The sequence below is a fragment of the Athene cunicularia genome (assembly GCF_003259725.1).
Source record: "Athene cunicularia isolate RWA chromosome Z unlocalized genomic scaffold, athCun1 chrZ_part1, whole genome shotgun sequence".
In the NCBI taxonomy this organism is placed as follows: Eukaryota; Metazoa; Chordata; class Aves; order Strigiformes; family Strigidae; genus Athene; species Athene cunicularia.
The window spans coordinates 403371-430237 of record NW_020799142.1 but is presented as its reverse complement, the minus strand read 5'-3'; the positions used below and the strand labels follow the sequence as shown (position 1 = coordinate 430237).

General features: G+C 39.9%; 1 protein-coding gene across 9 annotated transcripts in view; it reads left to right on the top strand.

Moving 5' to 3' along the window:
• PAM (peptidylglycine alpha-amidating monooxygenase) overlaps positions 1–26867 on the top strand; it is a 135461-nt gene that overhangs the window by 93884 nt on the left and 14710 nt on the right. For 4 of the 9 annotated variants that reach the window (XM_026865663.1, XM_026865664.1, XM_026865665.1 and 1 more), the window contains 7 exons: positions 316–621; positions 10687–10816; positions 16842–16958; positions 17458–17527; positions 18059–18272; positions 18695–18895; positions 20827–20945. In XM_026865663.1, coding sequence (XP_026721464.1) covers positions 316–621; positions 10687–10816; positions 16842–16958; positions 17458–17527; positions 18059–18272; positions 18695–18895; positions 20827–20945 — 1157 coding nt within the window. The remainder of the gene's footprint in view (positions 1–315; positions 622–10686; positions 10817–16841; positions 16959–17457; positions 17528–18058; positions 18273–18694; positions 18896–20826; positions 20946–26867) is intronic. The other 5 variants (XM_026865670.1, XM_026865666.1, XM_026865667.1 and 2 more) reach the window with 4 other exon arrangements.

Sequence of the window (26867 nt, the reverse complement as noted above, 5' to 3'; positions counted from 1 at the left end):
GCCCCTTCCCCCCTTTCCTTTTTCTCTTTTTCTTGTTCCCAAGAACCTCTGTGTAGAGGTGATAATTATTTGATGCCAGAGTGTCAGGTAAAAGTGGACATTTATATGTAAATTAAAGTTGATAAAGATTTACCATTATCTTTTCATACCAGAGTCTTGGCTCATTCAATTCCCAGTTCCCTCTTATACTACTTTTGACAATGACCATTTGAATAACTTTGTTATGTTATACTTTGCTGAAGTTTCTAAAACTACACAATCTGTTATAATTGTTTTTTCCCTCCTTTCCTCTTATCTTTTCTCTTTTCTGTGCAGGTGATTTCTATTCGCTCCTTTCCAAGCTGCTAGGAGAAAGGGAAGATGTTTTGCATGTGCATAAGCATAACCCTACAGAAAAGTCAGAATCCTATCTTGTAGCTGAGATTGCTAATGTAGTCCAAAAGAAGGATCTTGCCAGAGAGATCACAAATCGTGATGAAAGGGACAATACTATTCTTGTCAGAGACAGAATTCACAGATTTCACAGACTAGAGTCTACCCTGAGGCCACCAGAGAACAGACATTTCTCTTTACAACGGCCTAAACATGGTGAGGGAAGCTGTGAAAAAGAACATACAGGAGGTGGGTTAGGGGTTAATTTTATGCAGTGTAAGATCTGTGATCCGCATTAGCAAAATCTGAAGGGAATATCAGTTGATGCTTGGAAGTACTTTATGTGACAGTTTTCCTAATGATGGAAATATTCTCCTATTTTAGAAGTATTTCAGTGGGGTTGTTTCCCCCTCTATATGTGAAAAAAGAATGTATACCAATGGCACAATAGCAGTACTTTTTTGGAATGTAAAGTATTTTTTCTAGTCTCAAAACTTTTACTTAATGTTTTTATATCAATTTTGCTAAAACATGGTAAACACAGTCATGGGAAGTGAAGAATTTTCTTAGTAGAGGTAACCACTACAAGATGGTCACTGGGATAATCAATGCAGTTTATGAGTTTACTGATCAACTTCGTTTGTCAGGTACAGAATTTTATAAAATTTATTGCTGTAATTCTATTGGATGTCTTTCCTCCAGAAGGAGTGGTAGCTAATCCTCAAAAAATTCTTCTGAAGCAAATTTTTCTGCATATTTATTTCAAATTAGACTTAGCTATCCAAATATTCTTGGACAAGCTGTTTCATTATACTAGGAGTATAATTCATTCCCTTCAGGTTTCTATGACAGCATAAACCACAGAAGCACTGTGTTTGTTTTACTTACATTTTGTTCTATGTGATATTGATTGTGCTTAGTCTTGCTAATGTGGAAAGCCAGATAATGCAGCATGTGATGAGTATCTCATAAAAGAAACTGGTATGTATGCATGAAAGTCATCTATATGCATAAGCTGTAGCATCACATGCTTGCTGTTACATTGCAACCAGCCAGCTTGATGTTTTCAAGTACTGTTGTACACAAATGTACATATTTCATCATCTATTTAATTTTTATTTCAGTTCAAAATATTAACGTGTCTTGTCTCCACTTATGTGAGATTCTGCTAGAGTATTCAAATCACCAGAATTCTGGGTTTGTATTTAACTGTAAAGCAAAGATGAGGACTTTCCAATGTTATGTTATTCTAGTCAGCTAAATGAGAGCTTGTCAGGTTATTGGCACAAGGGCAAAAACAGGTGAGATGTTCGCATGTGTGTGACATAAGTGTAAATAATAAGTCATTTTATTAAATTAAACATACTTGCAACACTGAAATTAAATGCTCTGAAGAGTAATGTAGTTTGTATTTTTGCAAAACCAGTTCAATTCATCATGTGGTGTGTAGAGGCAGGGGGGAAAGAAATTTCTGTTCTGTTTTAAATGATCCAGAGGAGGGAGTGTCAATGAACTGAATAAATGTCTTGGTTGGCACACCATATGGCGTAAGTTCTAACAACAGAAATCATTCCCTTGACTACTTTAGTAGATACATATTTTGGGGGAATTTGTTGGTGGAGTACTAAATAATAAATGGATTTCAAATTATGCAGTTTTGAGTTACAGAAAAAAAACACCCTGAAATTATCTTAATTGGCATTGATTTTTTTTAATGTTTGTAACTAACTACTGAAATTCTGAACTGCAGAAGCCATCAGCATCATCTTCTGACAAAAAAACTTTTTATAGCAATAAAATCTTTAAGCACATGTTTAGTTTCTGTTTTGGGGAGCATTTACATATTAGAAGAACAAAATCTTCCATAACAGAACTTTTCTTTTCAGAGGAAGAAGTGGAACATAAATTGTTTTAGCTTGCCTTGATTTATTAAACAAAATTTGGCCCCTTCATAAAATTCTTTTCTATATTGAATTTAAAAATTCTCAATATTTCTTTGGACAAGACTCTGGTTGCTGTTAAATTAATTTCATTTAACTGTTTAAATATTACCAGAATTAAAATAGTTTAATATTTTTAGTCTTGCAAATATTCCCCATTTAAACATGTAACTGGCCTGAAAGAGCAAGTAACCAATATGTTAAGTAAGATTATAAATGTTATGTTTTATAACTTCATATTACTGCTCTTCCTGCACTGTTGTTATCTTCTTATCACAAGCATAGTCACTAATCAGTCAGGTTGTTCAACATCACTGCAACAAGTACAATTATACCTGCTAATTAAGGCAAACAGTGTGATTTTTCAAATTATTAAAACTCCTTTCTTCATTGCTTACTTATATTTGTCAAGATTCAAGTCATCAGGATGACAAGTCTGATGGCAGTGTAGAGTAAATGCAAGTGTAGAGATGGCAGAGCAAATGCAACATGGCTAAAATCTGTAAAGCTAGCAAAAGCTTCCAGGGATTTCTGGACAGTAAATTGCAATTTTGCCAATAAATAAGGCTCTATTCTTTCACTTAGAGGTTGATTTGTATGTTCTAAATCTGTGTAATTCTTTATAGTTTTATTGGTGAAAGGAATTACTGTAAATTACAAGGTAGAAGATATGCTACTTTGTTTAGAAATCTCATTTACAACAAAACTGTTGTTTATATATTTTTTAAGTAATTGTAAATTATTTTAATGGGGAAGAGTAATTTTCATTGATTTCATGTGTAACTTTTCCATTGACCACTTAGTTTTATAGGGAATTAATAATGTCTTAGAAGAATGAAGTCTAAATTTAGTAAGTTTATGTAAAAAGCTATTTGTCTTAAGATAAAACCATATCAAAGGACCTTCAGTATAAGACTTGCAAAAGGAAAAGAAAATATAACAATAATAAACCAATTTTAGAAAAGTGTGAGAAAACCTACAAGTTGTGTAGAGGCTGGAGTTCTTGTGATTAGATTGTATTTTACTGTATATTCATTTTATTATTTTTGATCTGTCAGAAATCTTTTAGGCTTTAAGAGTAAGTATAAACTTTTCGTATTTTATAGTGCCTGCCTTTTAAGAGACTGAATTTTACAGAAGCCAGAATTTAGGCTTTCTATATTTAGCCTTTTAATTTTTCTAGCTTTTTTGCAAAAGGCTCAGAGGCCTTTTTCTGCAAGTTAATTTGGACTGATATGGGATAAGCAAGTGAGGAAGCAGACGCTGGATTTTAATCCTTCTATTCTTTTCAAAATCCTAATGTCCATGAATGCACTTGGTACTGCACCTGCTGTGACCAACTGAACTGTACAGAAGTATGAATATGTATAATTTTTTTCTTAACAGATTTTCTTTTAGCTTGGAACTTTTTTCATCTAAAATTGCTCCAGAGTAGAATTTCTTGTTTTGGAAGTTTCTGGTTACTGTCTTGGATTCACTACAGCTGCTGGTTTGTGTTAGGTCTGGTGTTAGCCTAAAGAGTTTCTCCCTCATCTACTCTAGCTATGGTACCTAAAACTACAAAGATAAAATCATCTCTTGGTCTGTGGTAGGTTTTCAGCACTGGTTTTATCTTTTCCCTGTGTAGATTGTAAAAAATAATTTTTTACATAAGCTTTCTTCACTCCTTCAGATGTTCAGTGACTTGGCTTCCATCTGTCAAGATAGATGTTCAGGACAGAAGTATGCTTGACTGTTGGACTCCAGCACCGGCTAGGTTTGGGTCATATTGCATGTATCTGGTTCACTCTTCGTCATTCCTACTTCCTCCATCACTTCCTGCAACATACAACTCATCCCACAGATTACTTTCCCACCAAGGTTAAATGTTCTTGAGTTACACACTGAGTAGTCCCATCCTCCCGCATTACCCACCAAGTACATCCAGGTCCCTGAGCAAAGACCATCCCATGAGTGACTCCATGGTCAGGTCCACCCCTCGATCACAAGCCCATCTGTACGTTGCATCTCTGCCAAGATGCCCTGATGTTTCATGGGCCCATCGAGCTACAAACAGCTCACCCTTACGCTCCCAGTCCAGGTCCAGCGGAGCTACTTCAATTTTGGCAGCTTTGTCTGCTTGCTCATTGTTTTGATGTTCTTCAGTGGCACGCCTTTTGGGCACATGAGCATCTACATGACGTACCTTTAGAGACACGTTTTCCACTTGGGCAGCGATGTCCTGCCACAATGCAGCAGCCCAGATGGGTTTACCTCTGCGCTGCCAATTAGTCTTCTTCCACTCCTGTAGCCACCCCCACAGGGCGTTAGCCACCATCCAGGAGTCCATGTAGAGATATAGTACTGGGCACTTCTCCCGTTCAGCAAACATAACGGCTAATTGGATTGCTTTTACTTCTGCAAACTGACTTGACTCACCTTCTCCTTCAGTGGCCTCAATGACTTGTCTTGTGGGACTCCACACAGCAGCTTTCCACTTCCGATGGTTTCCTACCACATGACAGGATCCATCAGTAAAGAGAGCATAACGCCTCTCATATTCTGGTAACTCGTTATATGGTGGTGCCTCTTGGGCACGAGCCACCTCCTCAGGCAACGCTCCAAAATCTCTACTTTCTGGCCAGTCCATGATCTCTTCCAGGGTCCCTGGATGGTTGGGCTTCCCCACTCGAGCCCATTGCGTGATTAACGCTACCCATTTACTCCAGGTAGCACTGGTTGCATGGTGTGTGGAAGGGATGTTTTCTTTGAACATCCAATGTAATACAGGCAACTGTGGTGCCAAGAGGAGCTGTGCTTCTGTATCAACAAATTCTGAAGCAGCTCGAATCCCCTCATATGCTGCCAGTATCTACTTTTCAGTTGGAGTGTTGTGGGCTTCTGATCCTCAATATCCCCGGCTCCAAAATCCCAGTGGTCGACCTCGAGTTTCACCTGGTATCTTCTGCCAGAGGCTCCATGTGAGTCCGTGCTCCCCATTTGATGTGTAAAGTATATTTTGCACAGCTGGCCCTGTCCAAACAGGACCAAGAGCTACCGCCCGAGCTATCTCCTGTTTGATGTGCTCAAAGGCTTGTTGCTGCTCAGGACCCCATTGAAAATTGTTCTTCTTTCGGGTCACTTGATAGAGAGGGCTCACAAGCTGACTGTAACCTGGAATATGCATCCTCCAAAATCCCACAAGTCCTAGGAAAGCTTGTGTTTCCTTCTTGTTGGTCGGCTGTCTTGTTGACAACATCTAGTGGCACATGACGGCGTCCATCTTGCCATTTTATTCCCAAGAACTGAATTTCTTGTGCTGGTCCCTTGACCTTGCTTTTCTTTATGACAAACCCAGCTCTCAGAAGAATCTCAATTATTCTTTGTCTTTTCTTGAACACTTCTTCTGCCTCATTGCCCCACACATTGATGTCATCAATGTATTGTAGATGTTCAGGGGCATCACCCTTTTCCAGTGCAGTTTGAACTAGTCCATGACAAATAGTGGGGCTGTGCTTCCACCTCTGGGGCAGTCGATTCCAGGTATACTGGACACCCCTCCATGTGAAAGCAAACTGTGGCCTGCACTCTTCTGCCAAAGGAATTGAAAAGAATGCATTGACAGTGTCGATTGTGGCATACTACTTGTCTGCCTTTGACTCCAGTTCATACTGGAGCTCTAACATAACTGGTACAACAGCACTCAGAGTGGTGGCGTCACTTCATTCCGGCCATAATAGTCTACTGTTAACCTCCACCCTCCATCAGACTTTCGCGCCAGATATATTGGGCTATTAAAAGGCGAATGTGTCTTACTTATGACACCTTAGTTCTCCAGTTGACGAATCAATTCTTGGATGGGAGCCAGAGAGTCTCGGTTTGTACGATACTGCCGTCGGTGCACGGTCCTCATAGCAATTGGCAACTGTTGTTCTTCAACTTGCAACAGTCCCACAACAAAAGGATCTCCTGAGAGGCCAGGCAGATTAGACAACTGTTTTACCTTTTCTGTATTCACACTGGCCACACCAAAAGCCCATCGGTATCCTTTTGGGTCTTTGAAGTATCCCCTCTTGAGATAGTCAATGCCCAAGATGCAAGGGGCTTCTGGGCCAGTTACAATGGGATGTTTTTCCCACTTGTCCCTGGTCAAGCTAACCTCGGCCTCCAATACTGATAGTTCTTGACAGCCCCAACTGTCACTCCTGAGATCCAGATAGGTTCTGCCCTTCTATGACTTGATGGCATTAGTGTACACTGTGCCCCGGTGTCGATTCAAGCCTGGTACTTCTGTGGATTTCATGTGCCAGGCCATCAAATCCACACTGTCCTATACACCCGATCATCCCTTTCCTCCTCCTGGCTGGAGGCAGGGGCCCTCTATTCCCGTTCTTGGTCAGAGTATTCACTGTCTGAACCTTGCCATGCCAGGCCGGAGGTTCCTTCTTCAGGGTCAAGTGAGGTGATCTCAGTCTTCCTGTGTCTGGGAGATCGCTGGTTACTCTCTTGTGGTTTTACACCAACTACATTAACAACCTTCTTGGAAGTCTTCTTCTTGGCAGGGGTCTTTCCTCACAATTCATGTACACGTGCTTCCAACTTAAAGGTGGGTTGACCATCCCACTTCCTCATGTCCTCCCCCTGGTCGTGCAGGAAGAACCAGAGTTCGCCACGTGTCATGCGCCTTGGCTTCCCTTTCCCCCTGACTGGGACAGAAGAGAAATGATTTCTTGGGGAGCTCCTAACATCCAGGTCACTCGCCCGTAGAGATGAGGAGGTACCAAGACTCTCTTCAAAGTTCTGAATCCAGGAAGAGACTGCCTCCACAGTTGGCGTACATCTTAGTCCTTCTGAATCCATTTCTGGGTAGTACATCATGGCCAACCCGGCAGAATACTAGGATGGCACACCTTTAATCACCTTCCTCCACATGGCCAGTGTGCATGGGACATCCTCTGGATTTTTAGGGGCTTCATCATTATCTGGATCACCATAGATGACTTCCATCACTGCTAATTCTCTCAGGTACTGGACACCTTCATCTGCAGTAGTCCACTTCCCTGGGAAGTTGTCCATAAGATCTACCTTGAAAGGATACCTTGCTTTAACACTTGAAAGGAGCCGTCTCCACAGACTGCAAATTGCTGTCTCTTTTCCAATTCCCCTTTCAATTCCTCTACTTCTAGCAAGGGAACCCAGCTGTTGGGCTTCCTTACCTTCCAGTTGTTGAGCATCCGCCCCATTATCCCAGCATCGCAGCAGCCAGGCAGCGATCCGCTCACCCGGCTGGCAGCAATAGTCTTTCCGCAGATCTCGCAGTTCCGATGACGTCAGGGACCGGGTAGTTTCTGCCTCCTGTTTCAGTTCTGTTATTCCCTCTTCCGACACCTTTGCTGAAGGACCAGCTTCTTCCTCTTCTTTCTCCTCCCTTATTAATGGAGGGTATGGGCCTGTTGTTCTCCTTGTCCATTGTTTTTTACTACTGGGGCAATCTCTGTTGTTGTTGTTATTGTTTGAGTTCCCATGTCAACCACAGTCCTTTGAGAGTACTGAATGCAGCTCGGTAAGCACAGGCCAGGCCTCAGGACAGTGCTAAAGTTGCTGATTCTCATTGGGATAGGCAAGGCACCCCTCTATCAGGTGGTGTGTCAATTTTGTGGGGTTGCTTGCCTGTTCAGGGGTGATATCCCAGGCTACAGGAGATGATAACTGTCCTAGGAATCTGCCCAATTCCTTCCACTCTCCCTGCCACCCAGGAACAGGCCGCCTCAGAGCACATTTTGACACCGATTCTCTCAATATTTGCCTTCTCTTACACCAAAAACATACCAAGCTCCACACAACCCACAACAGGCAAACAGCATTAATAAAGAGTATCAATGAGGTAACATAAGGATGAATAAGTACCTCAGGAGCCTGCAAAATGAAACCACTCATGATGTTCCAGATTCCTTGCAGCATGTTCCCGAGCTTAACAAAAATAAAGATAAGCAGCGCAATAAACAAGCCCGTGACCAGCACAAGAGCTTGCTGCTTAATAACTACTATAGCTACAGCACGTTTAATATAAAACTGCCGTTGTTTTGCCCCACGTTGGGCGCCAGAATAGACTGTGAGGATTTGACTTTGTCTAAATGCCAGATATCCACCAAGTCGCTCTATCACTTCCCCCCCCACACACACTTTTCCCCTTGTTTTCTCTACAGGGCAAAGAGGGGAAAGAATATAAACTAACTCTTGCGGGTGAAACAAAAGCAGTTTTAATATAAGCAAAGTGAAGCAAACAGAAGCAAAACAGAAGCAAACAAAGTGCGCGGAAGCAAAAGCAAACAGATTTAGTCTCTACTTCCCATGGACAGGCGATGTCGGGCCTTCTCAGGAAGCAGAGCTCCAATATGTGTAGTGGTTGCCTCGGAGGACCAAGGGTGACTCCACCCCCTTCCTCCTTTCTCCCAGCTTTATCCTGAGGAGACGTCATATGGTCTGGAATATCCCTTTGGTCAGTTCTGGTCAGCTGTCCTGGTTGTGTCCCCTCCCAAGATCTTGCCCAGCCCATCCCACTGCGGGAAATGTTGGAAAGATCCTTGGTGCTGTGTAAGCACTGCTCAGCAGCAGCCGTAACCCCAGAGTGTTACCAACACCCTGCCATCTCCCAGCATAAACCACAGCACCGTGAGGACTGCTACAGGGGAAAACCAATTCCAGTTCAGCCAGACCCAGTACATCCCTCCACCCCGTCCTTGCTGCTACTGCTCAGACTACATCTCTTCCAAGTGAAATGGAAGGAGGGTGGTGCTTATCAGAACATCTGGGTTACAAAAATGACCTCAAGATTTTGTATAGTGTTTCCCTTTTCACCTTTCATTTCATTAGAAGATTTACCTCCAGCTGAACCTTCTCAAATTCTTTGGGTGCTCTGTATTAAGGTTTGTGATCTGCCTTGTTCCAAAGCACAGATGCCCTGGCACTTTGTGAATAAGGATACATTTCACCTGTCTAGATGGTACCCCAGTGACCAGTGTTTAGGATTACAGCAAAACACACAAACTTTGGGTGAGATGAAAGTACAGCATGATGATGTCAAACACATTGTATACTAGGGAAACATCCCTGGTTTCGTCTAACTGCAAAGAAATTGCTTTCTATTCACCGATAGTTAGGCTATACATACCTACATAAAAATTCTGCACATTAGAAATATCTGAATTGATTTCTGGAAGGAGGAAATTATAATATTCCTATCATGTAGGATTATTGGGGTTTTGTTTCTTTTATCAGAATTGGTGATATTTGTCTTGCCATTACATTTTTTATTTTAGAAATACTGTTCAACTATCTCTTTATACTGCCAGAGCACCCCAGACCAACTTCTTCCAAATAGCATTTAAATTGTCTGTTTGTGAGGAATTAATCCTTGTAGCTAATGCTTTGCAACTTTTTCAGATTTTGGACTGTTCATACCTTTAATAAGTATACGTTTGTTTTTACATAAAACAAAAAGTTAAACATCTTTTTGCATTTTTAATTTTCATCTTTAAATATGTCTCGCTTGCGTGAGGAGTTTTAGGATTTAAGACAAACACAAGAAGTATCTGACTTTTTACTAGTGGTTCACTTGCTAATCCTGTGCTGTTGATTTAGTGTGAAAATCAGATTTGTGTTACTCAGAAACTATCCAGTACTTAAAAAGTGTGTCACAGCATAAACAGTGACAGATATTGTAACTTTATTCATCTCTGTCATCAGATTTAGACATCTATTTCCTATTCATGCCCATAATACTTGGATTAGGATACAAACACTATTCAGAACTAATGCATATGTTGGCTGTAAGAGATGCCATAGGCAAAATTAACAGAATTACTGTTTTATTTGCTTTTTCTTGCTGTTTTTCTTCCTTTCCTGTATTTTTTTTCTTAGTATTTAAAGCTTTTTTGAAAAAAAAGTCATGAGTCACCCACTTTAGATAGTGTGATTCATAGGCTTTGTTACACATTTTTTAGTAAAACACTGATAGGCTAATATTTAAATTTGCCTGCTGATTTTGTATAGTATTGTATATTTCTATAATCTTTTGATGTAGAAAGTATTCGCACAATGCTAAAACTTCTAGAGTCTGCATATCTATCCTTATGAGATTAAGAAAATAATGGAGTCAAAAGCAGTTTTGAAGTTCAGTCATCCTATATATAACAGGATGCCAGTGCTTGTGCATGCTTTACTATAATAAAACTGTGTTTGGAATTAAATTGTAATGTATTAATGAAAACACTGCATGTAAAAAAATGTCCATGTAAATTCCAACAGTCTGTACCAAATGCCAGTTAACCATGGGGTTTTTTTACAAATATACTACATGAATGTCTATCTTTTGTTTATTTGTTTCTTTGGTCAGATTTCCATGTAGAAGAGGCTGTGGAGTGGCCTGGGTTAGACCTCAAACTAGGCCAAGTTTCTGGGTTGGCTCTGGATGCTGAAAATAACCTAGTTATCTTCCACAGAGGTGATCATGTCTGGGATGAAAAGTAAGTAGATATTCTGCTCAGTGACATGTTAGAAGGTCAGACTGGTGTGTGCTGTTTGTATACCTTCTCAAGAAACAAAAATACAGATTGAAGTTCCTTTTCTATTTAAAATTCAGTTCTTCAGCTGAAAGTGCCTTTGGGAGGCTTAGAATGGGAGTGGTGACTGTCAGTTCAAGATGATGGGGTTGCTGGGTCATTAATATGGTAAGAATGTGTCTAGAGAAAAAGAACGTAGTACATTAGATCCTTAAACTGTATGACCATGTTAGTATATTTACTCAGATTAATTATCCGCATTTCTCCATGTCTTTTAGCAGGACTAATTAGCCTGGGAGAATGACATTTTACTGTGGAATACTACTGTTAGCACCTGGGTTTAAGACATGCAAAGCAGCTCCAGTGTATCTTCATTCTTTCTTGTGTTTATGTCCACTGAACAAAATTGGATTGTTACAGGGCACTCTCTCAAAACATGATTTCTTCTACTTTTTTCATAAAATTTACTGCATTTAGTGTCACTCGAAACAACAAAAAAGTCCAAACTTTATAATGGACATCTTTCTAGGGTTTGTAAAGTAATATGCTCAAAGATACGTTCTTTTAAGAACAGAACATTCCAAATAAAGTACCATGTTTCCTTTTGTACAACATCCTTATGTCTCTGAGCTTTAAAATTGTATGTCTGACTGTTTAGATGGACAATTTGGAAAAAAATCCATGAAGTTGTAGCACAATACAAGGAGGAAATAGTATTAGGCTATAATAGAATAGTACGTAGTACCCTTTTTAAGTGCACTTTTAAAATCTTCTAAGTGTCTGTTCTCCATGTATATAAGGTTAAACAGGAGGATTTTTTTCAACTCCCAATTAATTCATTTTCAGATAATATAGTTTCTGAAAATTAGAGGGGCAGCTTTCTCAACCTTACAGTGAGAAATTATGCTTAGAATACTGCTTTATGAAGGAAAGTAGGTTCTTTGGGATCTTTAGCTAAATAACATAATGCAGAGATCAGGCAATCATTTATGTCTCATGCATTATATCAGTGATCTCCAGCTGAAGTGCATATAAATATGGACTATAAAATTTGAAAGAGTGATGCTTGCTGCAACTTGTATTACTCAAGCTTCAAGTAAAAGCTGATACTGGGTTTTGTTTTCTCGTCCTCCTACGCATGAACATAAGTGCAGTTCTTTGTGTCACTGAAGAAAGAATTAAAAACAGATTTGAAAATAGGCTAGCAGTTATTTTCATTTCTTACTTCTAAGATGCAGTATTTTCTAGTGCCTGGCAACTGAGATAAACTCACAACACAAAACTGGAGTTTGAGACCAAGCAGTACAGATTTTAAACAAAGCAAAGTGAAAAAATGTTCCCTAAAATAGCAAGTGAGCATAATGAATCAATCATGTTGAGACAGATTGAACTTCAGTTTTCTTATGGTGTGGTCCAGAATATCAGAGCAGTGGACTGGAGTGTGGAAATTCATATACCTACCAACTGTGCTGGGTAATGCTATAGGTTCACTTAATTCAGCCCTGTCTTTGACAGCAGCCGTTGTTCATATTCTGTGTATTTCTAGCCTGTGATTATCAGACTTCCCAGAAAAATGCTTTGTGTTATTTTTAGTATTAGTAGTGTTAATCTGTACATCAGTCTTGTGTTGGAGCTTTCCATATTTGCCATCATGTGGAGACTGAAGTTGGAACAAAGTGAAACTGCCTGGCCTTGTAAATATGATCAAAGGCATTCAGTCCCAGATACGTAACCAAGATGTAAGATGAGCTGCTGTTAACTGAAGCTGGTTATATGTTTTCTGTAAAGATAAGTACACATGAAATCCTAATTAATTTCAGAGGGGTTTTGTTCACAAGTTTGGTTTTTTTATTCTTCTTGTGGAGCCCTGTTAATCAATATTTAGGAAGGTAAGGAACCCTTAAACCAGATAAGCTAAAACTTCTGTAGACCTATTTATATATAGTACATATGCATATAATATATACACAATATATAGTTTTGTGACTTTAAAACAGTATATTTGGAAAATGTGCCTGTGGTTAAGCAGTTATTTCATGTATTGTGGCACAGAGAAGTTTTTTGCTGATTAGGGATACCAATTAAACTCAGACACCAGAGTGAAAAGAGCAGGTGTATTTTTCTAAAAATAACTAAATATTACAGAGTAATACAGAAAACATACAGTTAGAAAAGACAGAACAGGGCACTTAAACAAATAGGAAAATACAGGGTAATGCATCAGATCATTACTACCTGAGAGAGAGAAAATAGTGATTAAGAAAAGATCCATCACCACTTGCATACATTACCATCACCCAGATCCGTGGTCGCTGGGCAGCCCCGGTTACAGCGAGGATTTGCAGAGCCTGTACCGGCAAGTGGGAAATCCTACGCGGTGCGTTCCACCCATAGGTGAGGCTTCCAAAGTCGCTGTGAGCGGGCCCAGCCTTATATACTCAAAAAATCAGCAAGCCAGAATAGCTGGCAACTTTGTTTTGAGCGGAAATATCTGGTATCGGTCTCACATTAGGTTCCCCCCAGAGCCTGGCCAGGGGTCGAGGAAGAAGCTAAGGGAGTTTCTCTGCTTATCTGATGGGATTATGTGCAAGGTCTTACATCAGGTCTCAGGGACAGACACCTGCCTCAATGACTCTGTTGTTGTAATCACATACAAAGGAAGGGAAAGGTACTTTCAAGATAGCTACATCCTCCATGCATATTTCATTAAGGATTACATACTGAGTTAACAGTTTTGGTTCAGAGCCTGCTGCTCAGGCTAAAACGCCTCCCACCTTTTACATCAGGATAGGTTGTTTGTTATAACTTAGTATCGTACCTATTAGCACAATGGTTATCAGTTATAAAATATACAGGATTCATCTGTAGGTCAATGGGCCTATTGTCCAAGCCTTGTGCTTCAAGAAGAGGCACACAGACATGTGCTCAGCCAGTCAACCTTCCCTTTTTATCTTCAGGTAAATCATAGGCACATAAAATAGTCTGGGCTCCCTTTCAGGGGTTATGCTGAAAATAAAGGAGCATATTTGTTCTCATTTGTCAATAAAAAGGAATAATAATAATTAAAAAAGAGAATTTGAAAGGGGTTTATCATGACTGTTGTATCGGGAGGAATAAGAAGTAACCAGATTTTTAAGTTAATGTTTATCATTAGCAGTAAATACACAGTTAATTTAGTTCTTACCAATTCATATACGTGATGAAGCCTGAAATCCTAGATTTTATTTTCTTTGTTTCAATACTTCACCAGTGTAGTGTAGAAACAAAATAAACAAGAATTATCTGTGCTGTTAGGCAATGCACAAATGTTTCAAATACATTAATATGTGCCATAAAAGCTGGATTCTCATTCAGTTGACTAGAGCTAGGTGAATGGTCTGTGCTCTTTTATAAGGCAACTTCAGTCTGCTTTAAAACAGAAAAGCAGTTATGCAATGACAAGCTCTGTAATACAGTAGCAGCTTTTCAGTGTCTGTAGCATTCTTTCTATTCATGATTTTTTTTTTTTTTTAAAAAATCCTTTTAAATAAATCAGGCTCTTTTACCACATCATCTTCTCAGTTTCAGAACAGTCTTTGCTCTTTGCAGCGTGTGCTGTTGAGAAGAAAATATGTGGCTCAGCAGAAGGACATTAGAGTTAGCAATAAATTGTTTGTATTAGTATGAAGTGGCCAGCTGTAAAGAAGAAAAATAGCTATGGAATTACATTGGAGTTTTAGTAGTGACATATGGAGCATATTTTATTGGTCTTTTGATATCAAACTGCAGAACCTATTGGAAAACCAAGCTGCAGAGCAATGTGACATTTAATCATAAGGTGTTCAGTTATTTTGGTTGGTTGGTTTTGGTCTTGCTTCTTTTAAGCTAGCAGTAGACAGCATTATTTTTGTCCTCATTTATCAGTTGAAACAAAGGAACATTGACTACCTGGGATATTGGTCTCAAACACCAGGAAGAAGAATGACTGTGCTTCTATAGCATGCCAGTCCTCCTCCTAGAGAAGGAAATTTGACAGGGAGAAGATGCATGGAAGATCACTCCCATAAACTAATTTCAAAGTTCAGTAGGCTTCCTTTGCATAAAACACTATACAATCTCTTATTTACACTGAAAGCACTCAGTTCTGAGAAGAGCTGGGTAGTTGTTAGCAGAGAATACTTAGAAGTCTCAATAGCACTGTTACTGAGAATGAAAATCATAATAAGGAAAGCAAATAATTTTTTTAAGTTGTCTAGATGGTCAGTTCTCCAGAAGTAGAGTCTTGTTTTCTGATGGGTTTTTTTGCACAATACCTACTGTCACTAAGATTATTTTCTGTGATTAGCTGTGCTGATTATTAAGAACATTAATAATATTAGTTCAGTCCGTCCAGTGTTAGTTCTCCAGTTGTGGTCATCTATACCTAGAGCAAGTCCCTGTGAGTATTAGACTTCCCTTTAAATAAAACTGTTTAAAACCAAGAGAACTTGTTATGGAAGATTACTGTCAGTAATGGTAAAGAATAAAACAACATCTACTGAACCATGGTCAAACAAGCAGATACACATCAGTAGGCCATTGTGTGCCATAGGTACATGTTTACCCTATGTCTAGATACATAGGTACATACCTGTGTGCCACAGGTACTATTTACCCTATGTCTCCCTGTAGTATCATGGCAGTGTTTAGGAAGGCTCAGTAGAGTGTTTTAGTAACTATCACCTTGTGTTTAACCATTTCTACTGAGAAGGATTTACTGACTTCTGTCAGAAACAAAATAAATAGTCACAGATAGTTACCATATGTAATGGCAATATCTACATATTATTTTTTAGTCATAGCCTATGCAGAAACTTAAACACATTCGTCATAGATTTTTCTAGTTATATTTGAAGCCAGTATTGCTTTTCACATTGAAAATTCCATACATATAAATATTTAATGTTATGGGAGGTGAGGCTACTATGACTGTACAGTATGAAGTTTTAATACCTTTATTCATTGCCTTCGCTGTGACTACAAAGTATATTCTTGTTTACCAAGTTGCATCAATCATAGCTGGATTTTTCTTGGGATTAATAAATGGATTTAAACAAGGTGCGACACAGGAGTATGTCTTGTATTCACGCATTTTTCATCCACAGTCAAATACTATCTTGTAACATTTAGACTTAAATATTGTTTAAAATATTTACTTTCTATGTACCTTAATTGAATACTGAACGTGTATTTCAACAGGTTAGAGTAATAGCCAACTTCTCCATAGGGCTACAGACAACTATTTTTTTTATTCTTTGCTAATCATGTGATAATTTTATGCTTAATAAATCTCTTCTGGAAAGTTAATCCTAGTTCTTAATGTCTGAATTAGTGACATGTTTAAATGTTGTTGATTAATATATTCCATGTACCCTAAGAATTGAGAACAGAGTTGTGGGTGTAGGAGAAATACTCATCAATATCCTATAGCCTTCTGCAAGCACACTCTAAAAAGGATAAGAACCTTAAAACCTGAATCTTACCATAGTAAGCTCTAGCAAAATATTGAATTGTGTTTTAAAACAGACGATGCAAAAGATATACAAAAAAAATACACACTGCTTTACACAGTATGAAGTATACCTGTTTTTACTGGCAATTATGCCCTGGTGATTAGCTGTATTATGCACTTAGACTTCATAGTTTGATTTCCCATTTCTGATTTGCCACAACAAATAAAATTTTTTTTAAAAGAGGGTTTTTTACTTGCTTGCTTTAGGATTATCTTAACTGTTGCAATGTTGATTTGGTGCTCCCTGAGTTTGGGAGTCATAACCTCAATAGGAAATTCAGACATCCAATACTATAAATCTTACATCGTACAGTAGAGTAATAAGTTTTATTTAAAGAAATAAAGAAGCCAATAACCCCACATGGGAAATAAACTACAAAACTTGGCTTTAATTGCATGTGTATTGTTCCTCAGTGGAATTTTCTAATGCTGGTTTTCTATTATACTATTTTTGTGTAGTTCTTTTGACAGCAAGTTTGTTTATCAGCAAAGAGGACTTGGACCAATTGAACAGAACACAATTCTTGTCCTGAATCCAAGTAATGCAAAACTGCTTCATTCCATGGGCAAAAGTCTGTAAGTTATTTTTGCTCTTACTAATAGACTAACATTTCTGTATATTTTACTCCAGATATTCCTCAAACCCATTTTCACAGGTGTTTTATATTACATTGTGTGATTTTAGCCTCTTTATTTAAATTAATATATAATTAATAATTGCAAAATCAACAACTACTAAAAGTAATTTACCATCTTTACCACCTATGCTTTCTAGCAATTCATATAGTTTCATCAGCCAGATTAACAGAAATGCAGAGCTTGTGAGTATTGTGCATTGTCCTTAAGGATACTAAATATTAGACTGACTGAGATACCAGACGTCAATTGAATTTCAGAGCTGAAACACTCCTGTTAAGAAAATTCTAGTCTGTAAAGCTATCTCTTTCATTAAATACTATGGGTAGTTAGTATGTACAGCATTTGTGATCCATAGGTAAAAAGTGAAATCTTCATATTTACATTACTCTTCCTGAAAGATGTTTTTAACTTGATTCTTCTACGTTTGTGCTTGCAGATTTTATTTACCACATGGTTTGAGTGTAGATAAAAATAACTACTGGGTCACTGATGTAGCTCTCCATCAGGTATGTTTTTGAAGCTTTAATACCAGGACCTTAATATTTGCCAAAAAATGTTGGTTTTTTTACCTAGAGATTTGATATAAATTATTTATCTGGGCCTGTTAAGATAAACGTTAAGAATATGCCTACAGAAATTGACTCCTGTGGCCTTCCTGGAATATGGTTGTGTTGAATAATTTCCTACATGGACATAGTATTCAGAAATAATGCTACCTGGTTTTAAACAGTGATTATTTTGAAAAAGAACAGATTTTTCTGCTACATCTTTGCTTGTAGATTCTCCTATGTACTTAAATCTATAATGTGAAATGAATTTGTTTGCTGTAATAACAGGAAAGTTTATTTTAGGCACAAATTTCCTAGAATTAACACTACTGAAAAACGGAATAGATGTCATTGTCAATGTATTAAGATTGTGTTTAGCATATAAATTTATTTCATACACAGTAATAGATACTCTTCCATAGGCAGTTATCCCTCTTATATTTCACCTACCATAACTGAAACCTCTTTTTTCCCATTGGTTAAAAAAAGGTTTTCAAACTAGGAGCATATGCCAAAGAACCATTACTTACGTTAGGAGTCGCTTTGCAACCAGGCAGTGACAAAAATCATTTTTGTCAACCAACTGATGTGGCTGTGGATCCAATCACTGGCAGCATTTATGTCTCCGATGGCTACTGTAACAGTCGAATCATCCAGTTCTCTTCAAAAGGATTGTACGTGATGCAGTGGGGAGAAGGTACAGGTCAGAGCTCTTGGTACTTTACCCATACTGCTGTTATCATGAACTCATCATGAACCATGAGATTGCTGATGTTGCCATTACTTTTATTTATAAATTTCTATTACTGAAATACCTTACAGGTTTTATGAATAATTACATTTTTGCCTGACTCAGACTTATGTATCAGGCATTAAAACTATGCCAGATATTATGGGGAAATTGTGAATTCAAAAGTTCAGGGTTTACAAAGACAACACAAAAGACCACAGTAGGTAAACTACAGTTTACCTACCTAAATGAGTAAAACTGCTAGGAGAAGAAAGCAAGCTGACTTTATTATTTTCCCAGTATCATATTGTGTTAAGTGACATACTACTGTTTAAAAGCAAAACTGATAGTTTCAGTGTGTACTTTAACACAAACTTGGATATTTTGTATTGCAGAGACTTCTTTAGGCAGAGCCAGACCTGGACAGTTTCATATCCCTCACAGCTTAGCCCTGATCCCTGACTTCAGTCAGCTATGTGTTGCAGACAGGGAAAATGGTCGAATTCAGTGCTTCATGTTAGAGACTGGGGAGTTCATAAGAGAAATCAAACACAAATCATTTGGAAGAGAGTTGTTTGCGGTTTCATATGTGCCAGGTAATAATCTTTTCCTGTTTTTCGGATTTCAAGTAGTTGCTTTATGCCAGTATGTCACAGTACACGGTGTTATTTTATGAAGAGTGCTGTCACATTTGCTTAGGCCAGATATTTATTCTCTTTCAAAGTAGAGCTGATGTAATGGAAAATTTTGGAACTATCCTGTTTTCCTAGTTGCAGGATAAAGGGAAGCTTGCGTAAAATCTCTGCTTCTGAGAATGATTGATTAGACTCCCTAAATGTGATGTCAACAAGTAGATGATCTTGTGTGCTTCCTAGTGACTGCACAGTCAATAGTTAGTTAATAATATTTTAAAATATTCTTTTCAAGCTCCATTGAAGATAGAAAAATAAAGTGGTTCCAAATTATCAAGAAAAGTGTTGGGTTTCGTAAAACAAAAAAATCTGAAAGCAAAAAGTTTGAAAAAGTTGTGGGTTTTAATATCACAATCTGGTTAACAATAACTGTATTAAATTTTTGGGTTACATTTTTATTACTGATCCTGAAGGTAATGTAAATGTCAAGAACTGGATAAGGAATTTTGTCATCTCAGGCTCCTGACTCTGTAGTTGATATCAAATTTAATAGCAAGGTTCTTTCTCTTGCATCTGCCAATAAATGCTGAACAGGATGAGATAATTGACAACTATAGCTCTGTCTCTAACAATGTCAGCAACAGAGGCATTCTAAGGAGAATATGTAAGCCTGGATGCATTCTGTGGTCCATTCCTCTTCTACTCCTCATGCATTCACAAGCACTTTATTTAAGGGTGTTAGGAGGTAGTTCCTGACCTCTTTTTTGAAGTATCTTTCTGTAGATTTATTGCCCATGAGTTTTCCTAATCCCATTTTGAACTGGCTTGTACTGTCTGCCTCCTTGACTTCCTGCAGCTACAGGCTTCAGAAGGTCAATACCCACTTTATTTTTTTAATTTAAAAAAGCGACCCAGTTTCATTGAGTGCTTCTCAGTCCCAGTATTATGGGAGTTGGTGGATAACAGCTCCACACTCCCCATACCTTCTGCCTCTTAGCTTTCTGCTCTCCAAACTTAAGAACCCCAGCCACCTTAGTGTCTCCTAATAAACCATTTAATTGCTTCAGCCTACTGTAGTTGCCTTTCTCTTCTAGCATCTTTAATTTCATTAGGACCTTCTTGAGATGCAGAGAGTAAAACATCACTCAGTACTCAAGATGTGGGCTTGCTAAGTTTTTGCATAGGGGCAGAACTGTTCCTGTCACTGCACATGGAACTAAAGATTTCAGAGACCTTTCAGTGTTGGCTTGGAGATGTCTTTCTTGAGTTGTAGCTGTCAGTTCCAAGCCAAATCGTGTTTTATCACTCATCATGTAGGCATGACCTAGATTTATTTTTTTCTTGTAGAAACACCACTCTACATTAATATTTGCTGAAGCTCTTCTGCCATCAGTTTGACAGCTCATCTTATAAAAAGTCTTTTGAGACTTTTTCAATATCACCAAGCTTTTGACTACTCTGCAGAACTCAGTATTTTCCTCGAACTGGGAGATGTCATTGGTCACCCCATTTTTCAGGTCACTGATGAAGACTATTGAATGGAATTATTACTGTCTCTGATCCCTGCAGGATCACACTACTCAGACTTCTTTATCCTGAAAAATTATAAGCTCTGCCCTTAAGCTCTGCTCTTTGCTTCCTGTTTATTAATGGATCTTTCATTCAGACCTGTGACAACTCACATTCTTTAATAACCTCTGATGCACAACCTTGTCAGAGGTTTTCTGAAAATCCAAGTATATCTATAGAATCTCCTTTACCTATGTGCTTTTTCTCCACATTCAGAAGTGAGGCATAACTTCCCCTTAGAGAAGCCATACCAACTTGTTTCATACAGGCCACACTTACCCATGCCTTATTCTTCATTACGGATTCTAAATCTAATGTTGTTGCAGGTGGTCTCCTCTTTGCAGTTAATGGAATGCCTTATCCTGGAGAAGCAGAACCCATTCAAGGATTTGTGATGAACTTCTCTACTGGAGAAATAATTGATACTTTCATTCCACTTAGAAAGGTAGCGTATTGCACAGAGTTCCTGGTGCATATAATTCTATATGTGAAAATGCTGGTGACATCCTACTTGTCCAACTTTCATCAGACTACTGCAGAAAATAAGATGCTTTATAATGTAAGGTTATTAAAAATGAGTTCTTTATACTATTAACTTAATAAAGACATTAGAACTTGAGGTCTTAGCTTCTACATGTGGTACACATTCAAAAATTATACTACCCTCAAGATGATTCCTAAAGATAATACCTTCAGTCACGATAAGCCTATTTTGTTACTGTCAGACAGTTCTCTAAAAGTTAATTTAAGAGAAGTATGAATGCCTTGAAATATTAATATATTTAGATGCTAATATTTTTTTAAAAATAGAGTATGTTCCTAAGCAGAAATAATATTCAACTGTATGGTTACATTCCTTCTTTACATAAGATTTACTGTAGATCTTAAAGCTAAATGTGGTTCGTACAGTGTTGTACATAACAATAATGTAATGTTTTTTAAAAAAGTTTCCACAGATTGTCTTAGACTAAAAAATTAATGTTTAAATTCCCATTTCTGTTAACACTTATAGTCTGTTTTTTGCATTCCAATTTTAAATTAAATTAGAGTTAATTTTTTCTGAGTATTGCAAATAGCTGTGTTTCGTACAAACTCTGACAAGAACTAAATATGTGGGCTTTATACAAAGATCCATAATTTTTTAAATATATATTCCACAAGATAAATATAAATGCGAGAATATGAATGTAAATATTTTTCCTGGTATTGACCACGATAGAGTTACCTTTCCCTGGGTTGAGAGGAAGCACAGCTAGAGGGCTGATTCTGATTGATCAATCATTGGCGTATTTTGTAACATGTGATGTCATGCCCAGGGTATACAGGCAGGTGCGGGCTCTCTGTGGTGTACCCTGGCTTTTGGAAGGTGTTTGGTCACATATTGCTGTGGGGGCGGTTGCTGTGCTCCGTAAGCCACTGCTGCACTTTACCCATTTCCTTTTGGACTCACTATTGTAACTGCTGTTCTCTTGTATATATTTAGTAAATTCTTTCTTTTTATTTAACCTACAAATTTTCTTCTTTTTGTCCCACCCCTGTTTCACCCAGGAGGAGGGGGGAGGTGAAGAGCCGGCCACCTGGTGTCTGGCTGGCAGCTGAGGTCAAAACTCAGCAGTTTCTGACACCCAACCTTCGGCAATGCGGGTATTTTTTAAATAACAAAAGGGGTAAAATGTTGATTGCTTGGCTCCGTAAAAATTTTATCACTTGCCAAATGTATTCCCCATGCTGTTGCTCACCTTCCCTGAGAGTTGGGTTAAGGTTTTGTTTCTGTTGTACTATGTGAGGCTCTTTGATGATAGCATGCAGTCATCGGTCCTGGGGCTATTTACAGTTGTGTTTGAAAAATCCAGGAATTTCAAATATCCTTGGAATGTTGACAGTAACATGATAACATCTTACTGCTAGGAGCTAGTGTGTTCCTGCATGTGTTTCAGGTTTTGTTCAGCGTTAAGCAACTATTTAAGAGTATCACTTGGAAACCTACCCCATGGTTGGAGAATTATGAGTGGCTGGGGGTGTGGAGTAGCATGGGCAAGTACCTAGAACAGTGGGCACCTCTGGTGTTTTGGAACTTCACTCCTGCACGGGTGCAGAATCCTGAGGAACTAGTGGAATATTTGGAAAAAGTATGTTGTCACCCAGAGGTGTGCCTTCCAGAGGCACGGATCACTGCAACATGCTGGGGCCTAGCCCACACTTACCGAGTGCTATTAAACACTGTTCAGCACCCTCAAGAGGAAGAGAGTCTGGTAACAAAGCAACAGAAACTGCAGCCACCACAAGCCCAAGGACAGGCACTGCAGCTGAACCAGAGAACCAACACATGACCATGTCAGTTGCTCCCATGCAGAAAAAAAAATACACAAGAAAATCTCCTTGCAGTGTACAGGGTGATGATGAATGAGGCCCATCACGAGAACAGGAGTAGAAGGCAGAGCCAGTGATAGTCACCCAATCCTTACCCCTGAGTGAGTTATGAGACATGCAAAAAGATTTCAGCCACCATCCAGGTGAGCAACTTGTTACCTGGCTGCTGCGGTGCTGGGATAGCAGGGTCAGTAGCATGGAACTAGAGGGTAGGAAGTCCAGACAGCTGGGATCCCTGTCTAGGGAACGGGGCATTGACAACACCACTGGAAAGGAGACACAAAATCTCAGTCTCTGGAGGTGATTTCTGTCAGGTGTGAGGGAGAGTTATCCTGCAAGGAAGATTTTTGTATGTCATCCAAGTAAGTGGACCACTATGGATTCAATACTTGAGGGAGCTAGCTGTGAAGGAGACAGTTTACTATGACCCAGATAACACACAGCTGCCCACAAATCCAGATGAAGTCCAGTGCACCCAGCCCATGTGGAAGGTTTGTACTGAGCACTCCCTCATCATATGCCAGTGCATTAGCAGTAATGGACTGGGGAGACAAAGAGGGACCAACAGTAGAAGAACTGGCTCACCAACTATGACAGTATGAAGAAAGTCGCTCTTCCCCCCTCCTCACAGCTGTGGAGAAATTACCTCAAGATTTCCAGCAGTTTGAAGAGGCTATGTCCTACTGCCCACCTGCATGGACTAGAATCTCAGCTATTAGGAGCAGTCATTTCTCTACTCAAGAGAACACACCGTGGCACACACCATAGGGGAAGCTGTGGTATTGCCTGCATGACCATGGAGAAGACAGGAAGAAGTGGGATGGAAAACCTACCTCCCTCCTAGAAGAGTGGGTATTTGAGCTGGAAGGAAGAACAAGTACAGAACACGGTTCCCTTCAGGAGAAATGCTGTTCCGGTTTCCAGTGATCAAGTGCACAAAAAGAGCAGAAATGTCAACTTTGCTCATGATCCTAGGAGAAGAACTTCCGACTTGTACTCACAAGAAGTGAATGATCAAGATGAGGCTGAAACCCGTGCACACCACACTAACCCATTTGTCCTTAGCGAGTATTATTACCAACATCAGAGGGGCCCTGCCTCCAGCCAGGCGGAGGACAGGGACAACTGAGTTCACTGGACTGTGTGGATTCGATGGCCTGGCACATCTGACCCCCAGCAGTACAAGGCTCTAGTGTACACTGGTGCTCAATGCATCCTAATGCCATCAGATTTTAAAGGAGCAGAACCTGTTTATATCTCAGGAGTGACAGGGGTGTCTCAACAGCTGACTGTATTGGAGGCCGAGGTGAGCCTAAATGGAAAAGAGTGGGAAAAACACCCCACTGTGACTGGCCCAGACTCTCCATGCATTCTTGGTATAGACTGTCTCAGGAGAGGGTATTTTAAGGACCCAAAAGTGTATTGGTGGGCTTTTGGTATAGCTGCCTTAGAAAGAAAAGGAATTAAACAGCTGTCTGTGTTGCCTGGTCTCTCAGAGGATCCTTCTGTTGTGGGATTGCTGAGGGTTGAAGAACAACAGGTGCTAATTGCCTCTATAACCGTGCACTGATGGCAATATCAGCCAATCAAGACTCTGTAATCCCTATCCATAAACTGATTTGTCAACTAGAGAGCCAAGGAGTCATCAGCAAGATGCGCTCCCCTTTTAACAGCCCCATATGGCCAGTGCAAAAGTCTGATGGAGAGTGGAGATTGACAGTGGACTGTTGTGGCCTAAATGAAGTCACACCACTGCTGAGTGCTGCCGTGCCAGACCTGTTGGAACTGCAATATGAACTAGAGGTGAAGGCAGCCAGGTGCTATGCCATGATTGATATTGCCAGTGCATTTTTCTCCATCCTTCTCTCTGGCAGCAGAATGCAGGCCACAGTTTGCTTTTACCTGGAGGGCTGTCCAATACACCTGGAATCAGCTCCCCCAAGGATGGAAACACAGGCCCCCCATTTGCCATGGACTGATCCATGCTGCACTGGAACAGGGGGAAGCCCCAGAACATTTACAGTACATTGATGACATCATCATATGGGGTAATACAGCAAGAGAAGTTTTTGAGAAAGGGGAGAAAATAATCCAAATCCTTCTGAGAGGTGGTTTTGCCATAAAGCATAGTAAAGTCAAAGGACCTGCACAGGCGATTCAGTTTTTAGGAGTAAAATGGCAAGATAGACATCGTCAGAGTCCAATGGGCGTGATTAATAAAATCACAGCTATGTCTCCACCAACTAACAAAAAGGAAACACAAGCTTTCCTGGGTGTTGTGGGTTTCTGGAAACTGCAAATTCCAAATACAGTCAGATTGTCAGCCCTCTCCATTAGGTGACCCAGAAAAAGAATGATTTTATAGGAGGCCCAGAGCAACAACAATGTGTTCTATACTGCAGCCGGGAAGAACGGCCCTACCTGGAGTCTCTGGCAGAGAGCACCAGGAGAGACTCGGGGTCGACTCCTGGGGTTTTGGAGTTGGGGATACGGAGGATTCAGAAGACCGCTAGGCTCCAACTGAAAAGGAGATCCTGGCAGCATATGAAGGGGTCCGAGCTGCTTCAGAGGTGATTGGTACTGAAACAGAGCTCCTCCTGGCTCCCCAACTGCCAGTGCTGGGCTGGATGTTCAAAGGGAGTGTCCCCTCTACACACCATGCAACTGATGCCATGTGGAGCAAATGGGTTGCATTAATCACACAACGGGCTCAAATAGGGAGCCCTAGCTGTCCAGGAATACTGGAAGTGATTACAAACTGGCCATAAGGCAAAGATTGTGGAATGGTGCCAGAGGAGGAGGTAGCATGTGCTGAAGAGGCCCCACCATATACTGAGCTACCGGATAATGAGAAGCAACATGCCCTGTTTGCTGACGGGTCCTGTTGCATTGCAGGAAAACAAAGATGGAAGGCAGCTCTATGGAACCACACACAACAAGTTTCTAAAGCTGCTGAAGGAGATCGAGTCAGTTCGCAGAGGTAAAAGCCATCCAGTTGGCCTTGGATATCTCTGCGTGAGAAAAGTGGCCGGTGCTCTACCTCTGTACTGACTCATGGATGGTGGCAAGGGTGCTGTGGGGGTGGTTACAGCAGTGGAAACGGAGCAACTGGCAGCAGAGGCAAACCCGTCTGGGCTGCTGAATTATGTCAAGATATTGCTGCTCGAGTAGAGAATCTGGTTGTGAAAGTACACCAGGTAGACGCTCATGTACCCACAAGCCGGGACACTGAATAGCATCAGAACAACCAACAGGTGGATCAGGCTGCCAAGATCAAGGTGTCTCAAATAGATATGGACTGGCACTGTAAGGGTGAACAATTTCTGTCTTGCTGGGCTCATAATTCCTCAGGCCATCAGGGAAGAGATGCAACACAAAGATGGGCTTGTGACAGAGGAGTGGACTTGACCATGGATGTTACTGCACAGGTAATCCATGAATGTGAGACATGTGCCACAATCAAGGAAGCCAAATAGTTAAAGTCCATTTGGTATGGAGGACGATGATCAAAATATAAATATGGGAGGCCTGGCAGATTGATAATATCACGCTCCCACAAACTCAGCAAGGCAAACACTATGGGCTTACAATGGTGGAAGCAGCCACTGATTGGCTGGAAACTCATGCCGTGTCCCATGCCACTGCCCAGAACACTATTTTAGGCCTTGAGAATGAAGTCTTATGGCAGCATGGCACGCCAGAAAGGATTGAGTCAGATAATGGGACACACTTCCGAAACAACCTCATAGACGCCTGGGCCAAAGAACATGGCATTGAGTGGATAGATCACATTCCCTACCATGCGCCAGCCTCTGGGAAAACTGAGTGATACAATGGGTCGCTAAAAGCTACACTGGTGGTGGAACTTTCAAAGTCTGGGACATGCATTTAGCAAAAGCCACCTGGTTAGTCAATACCAGAGGATCTGCCAAGCCAGCTGGCCCTGCTCAGTCAAACCTCCTACATACTGTGGATGGGGATAAAGGCCCCATAGTGC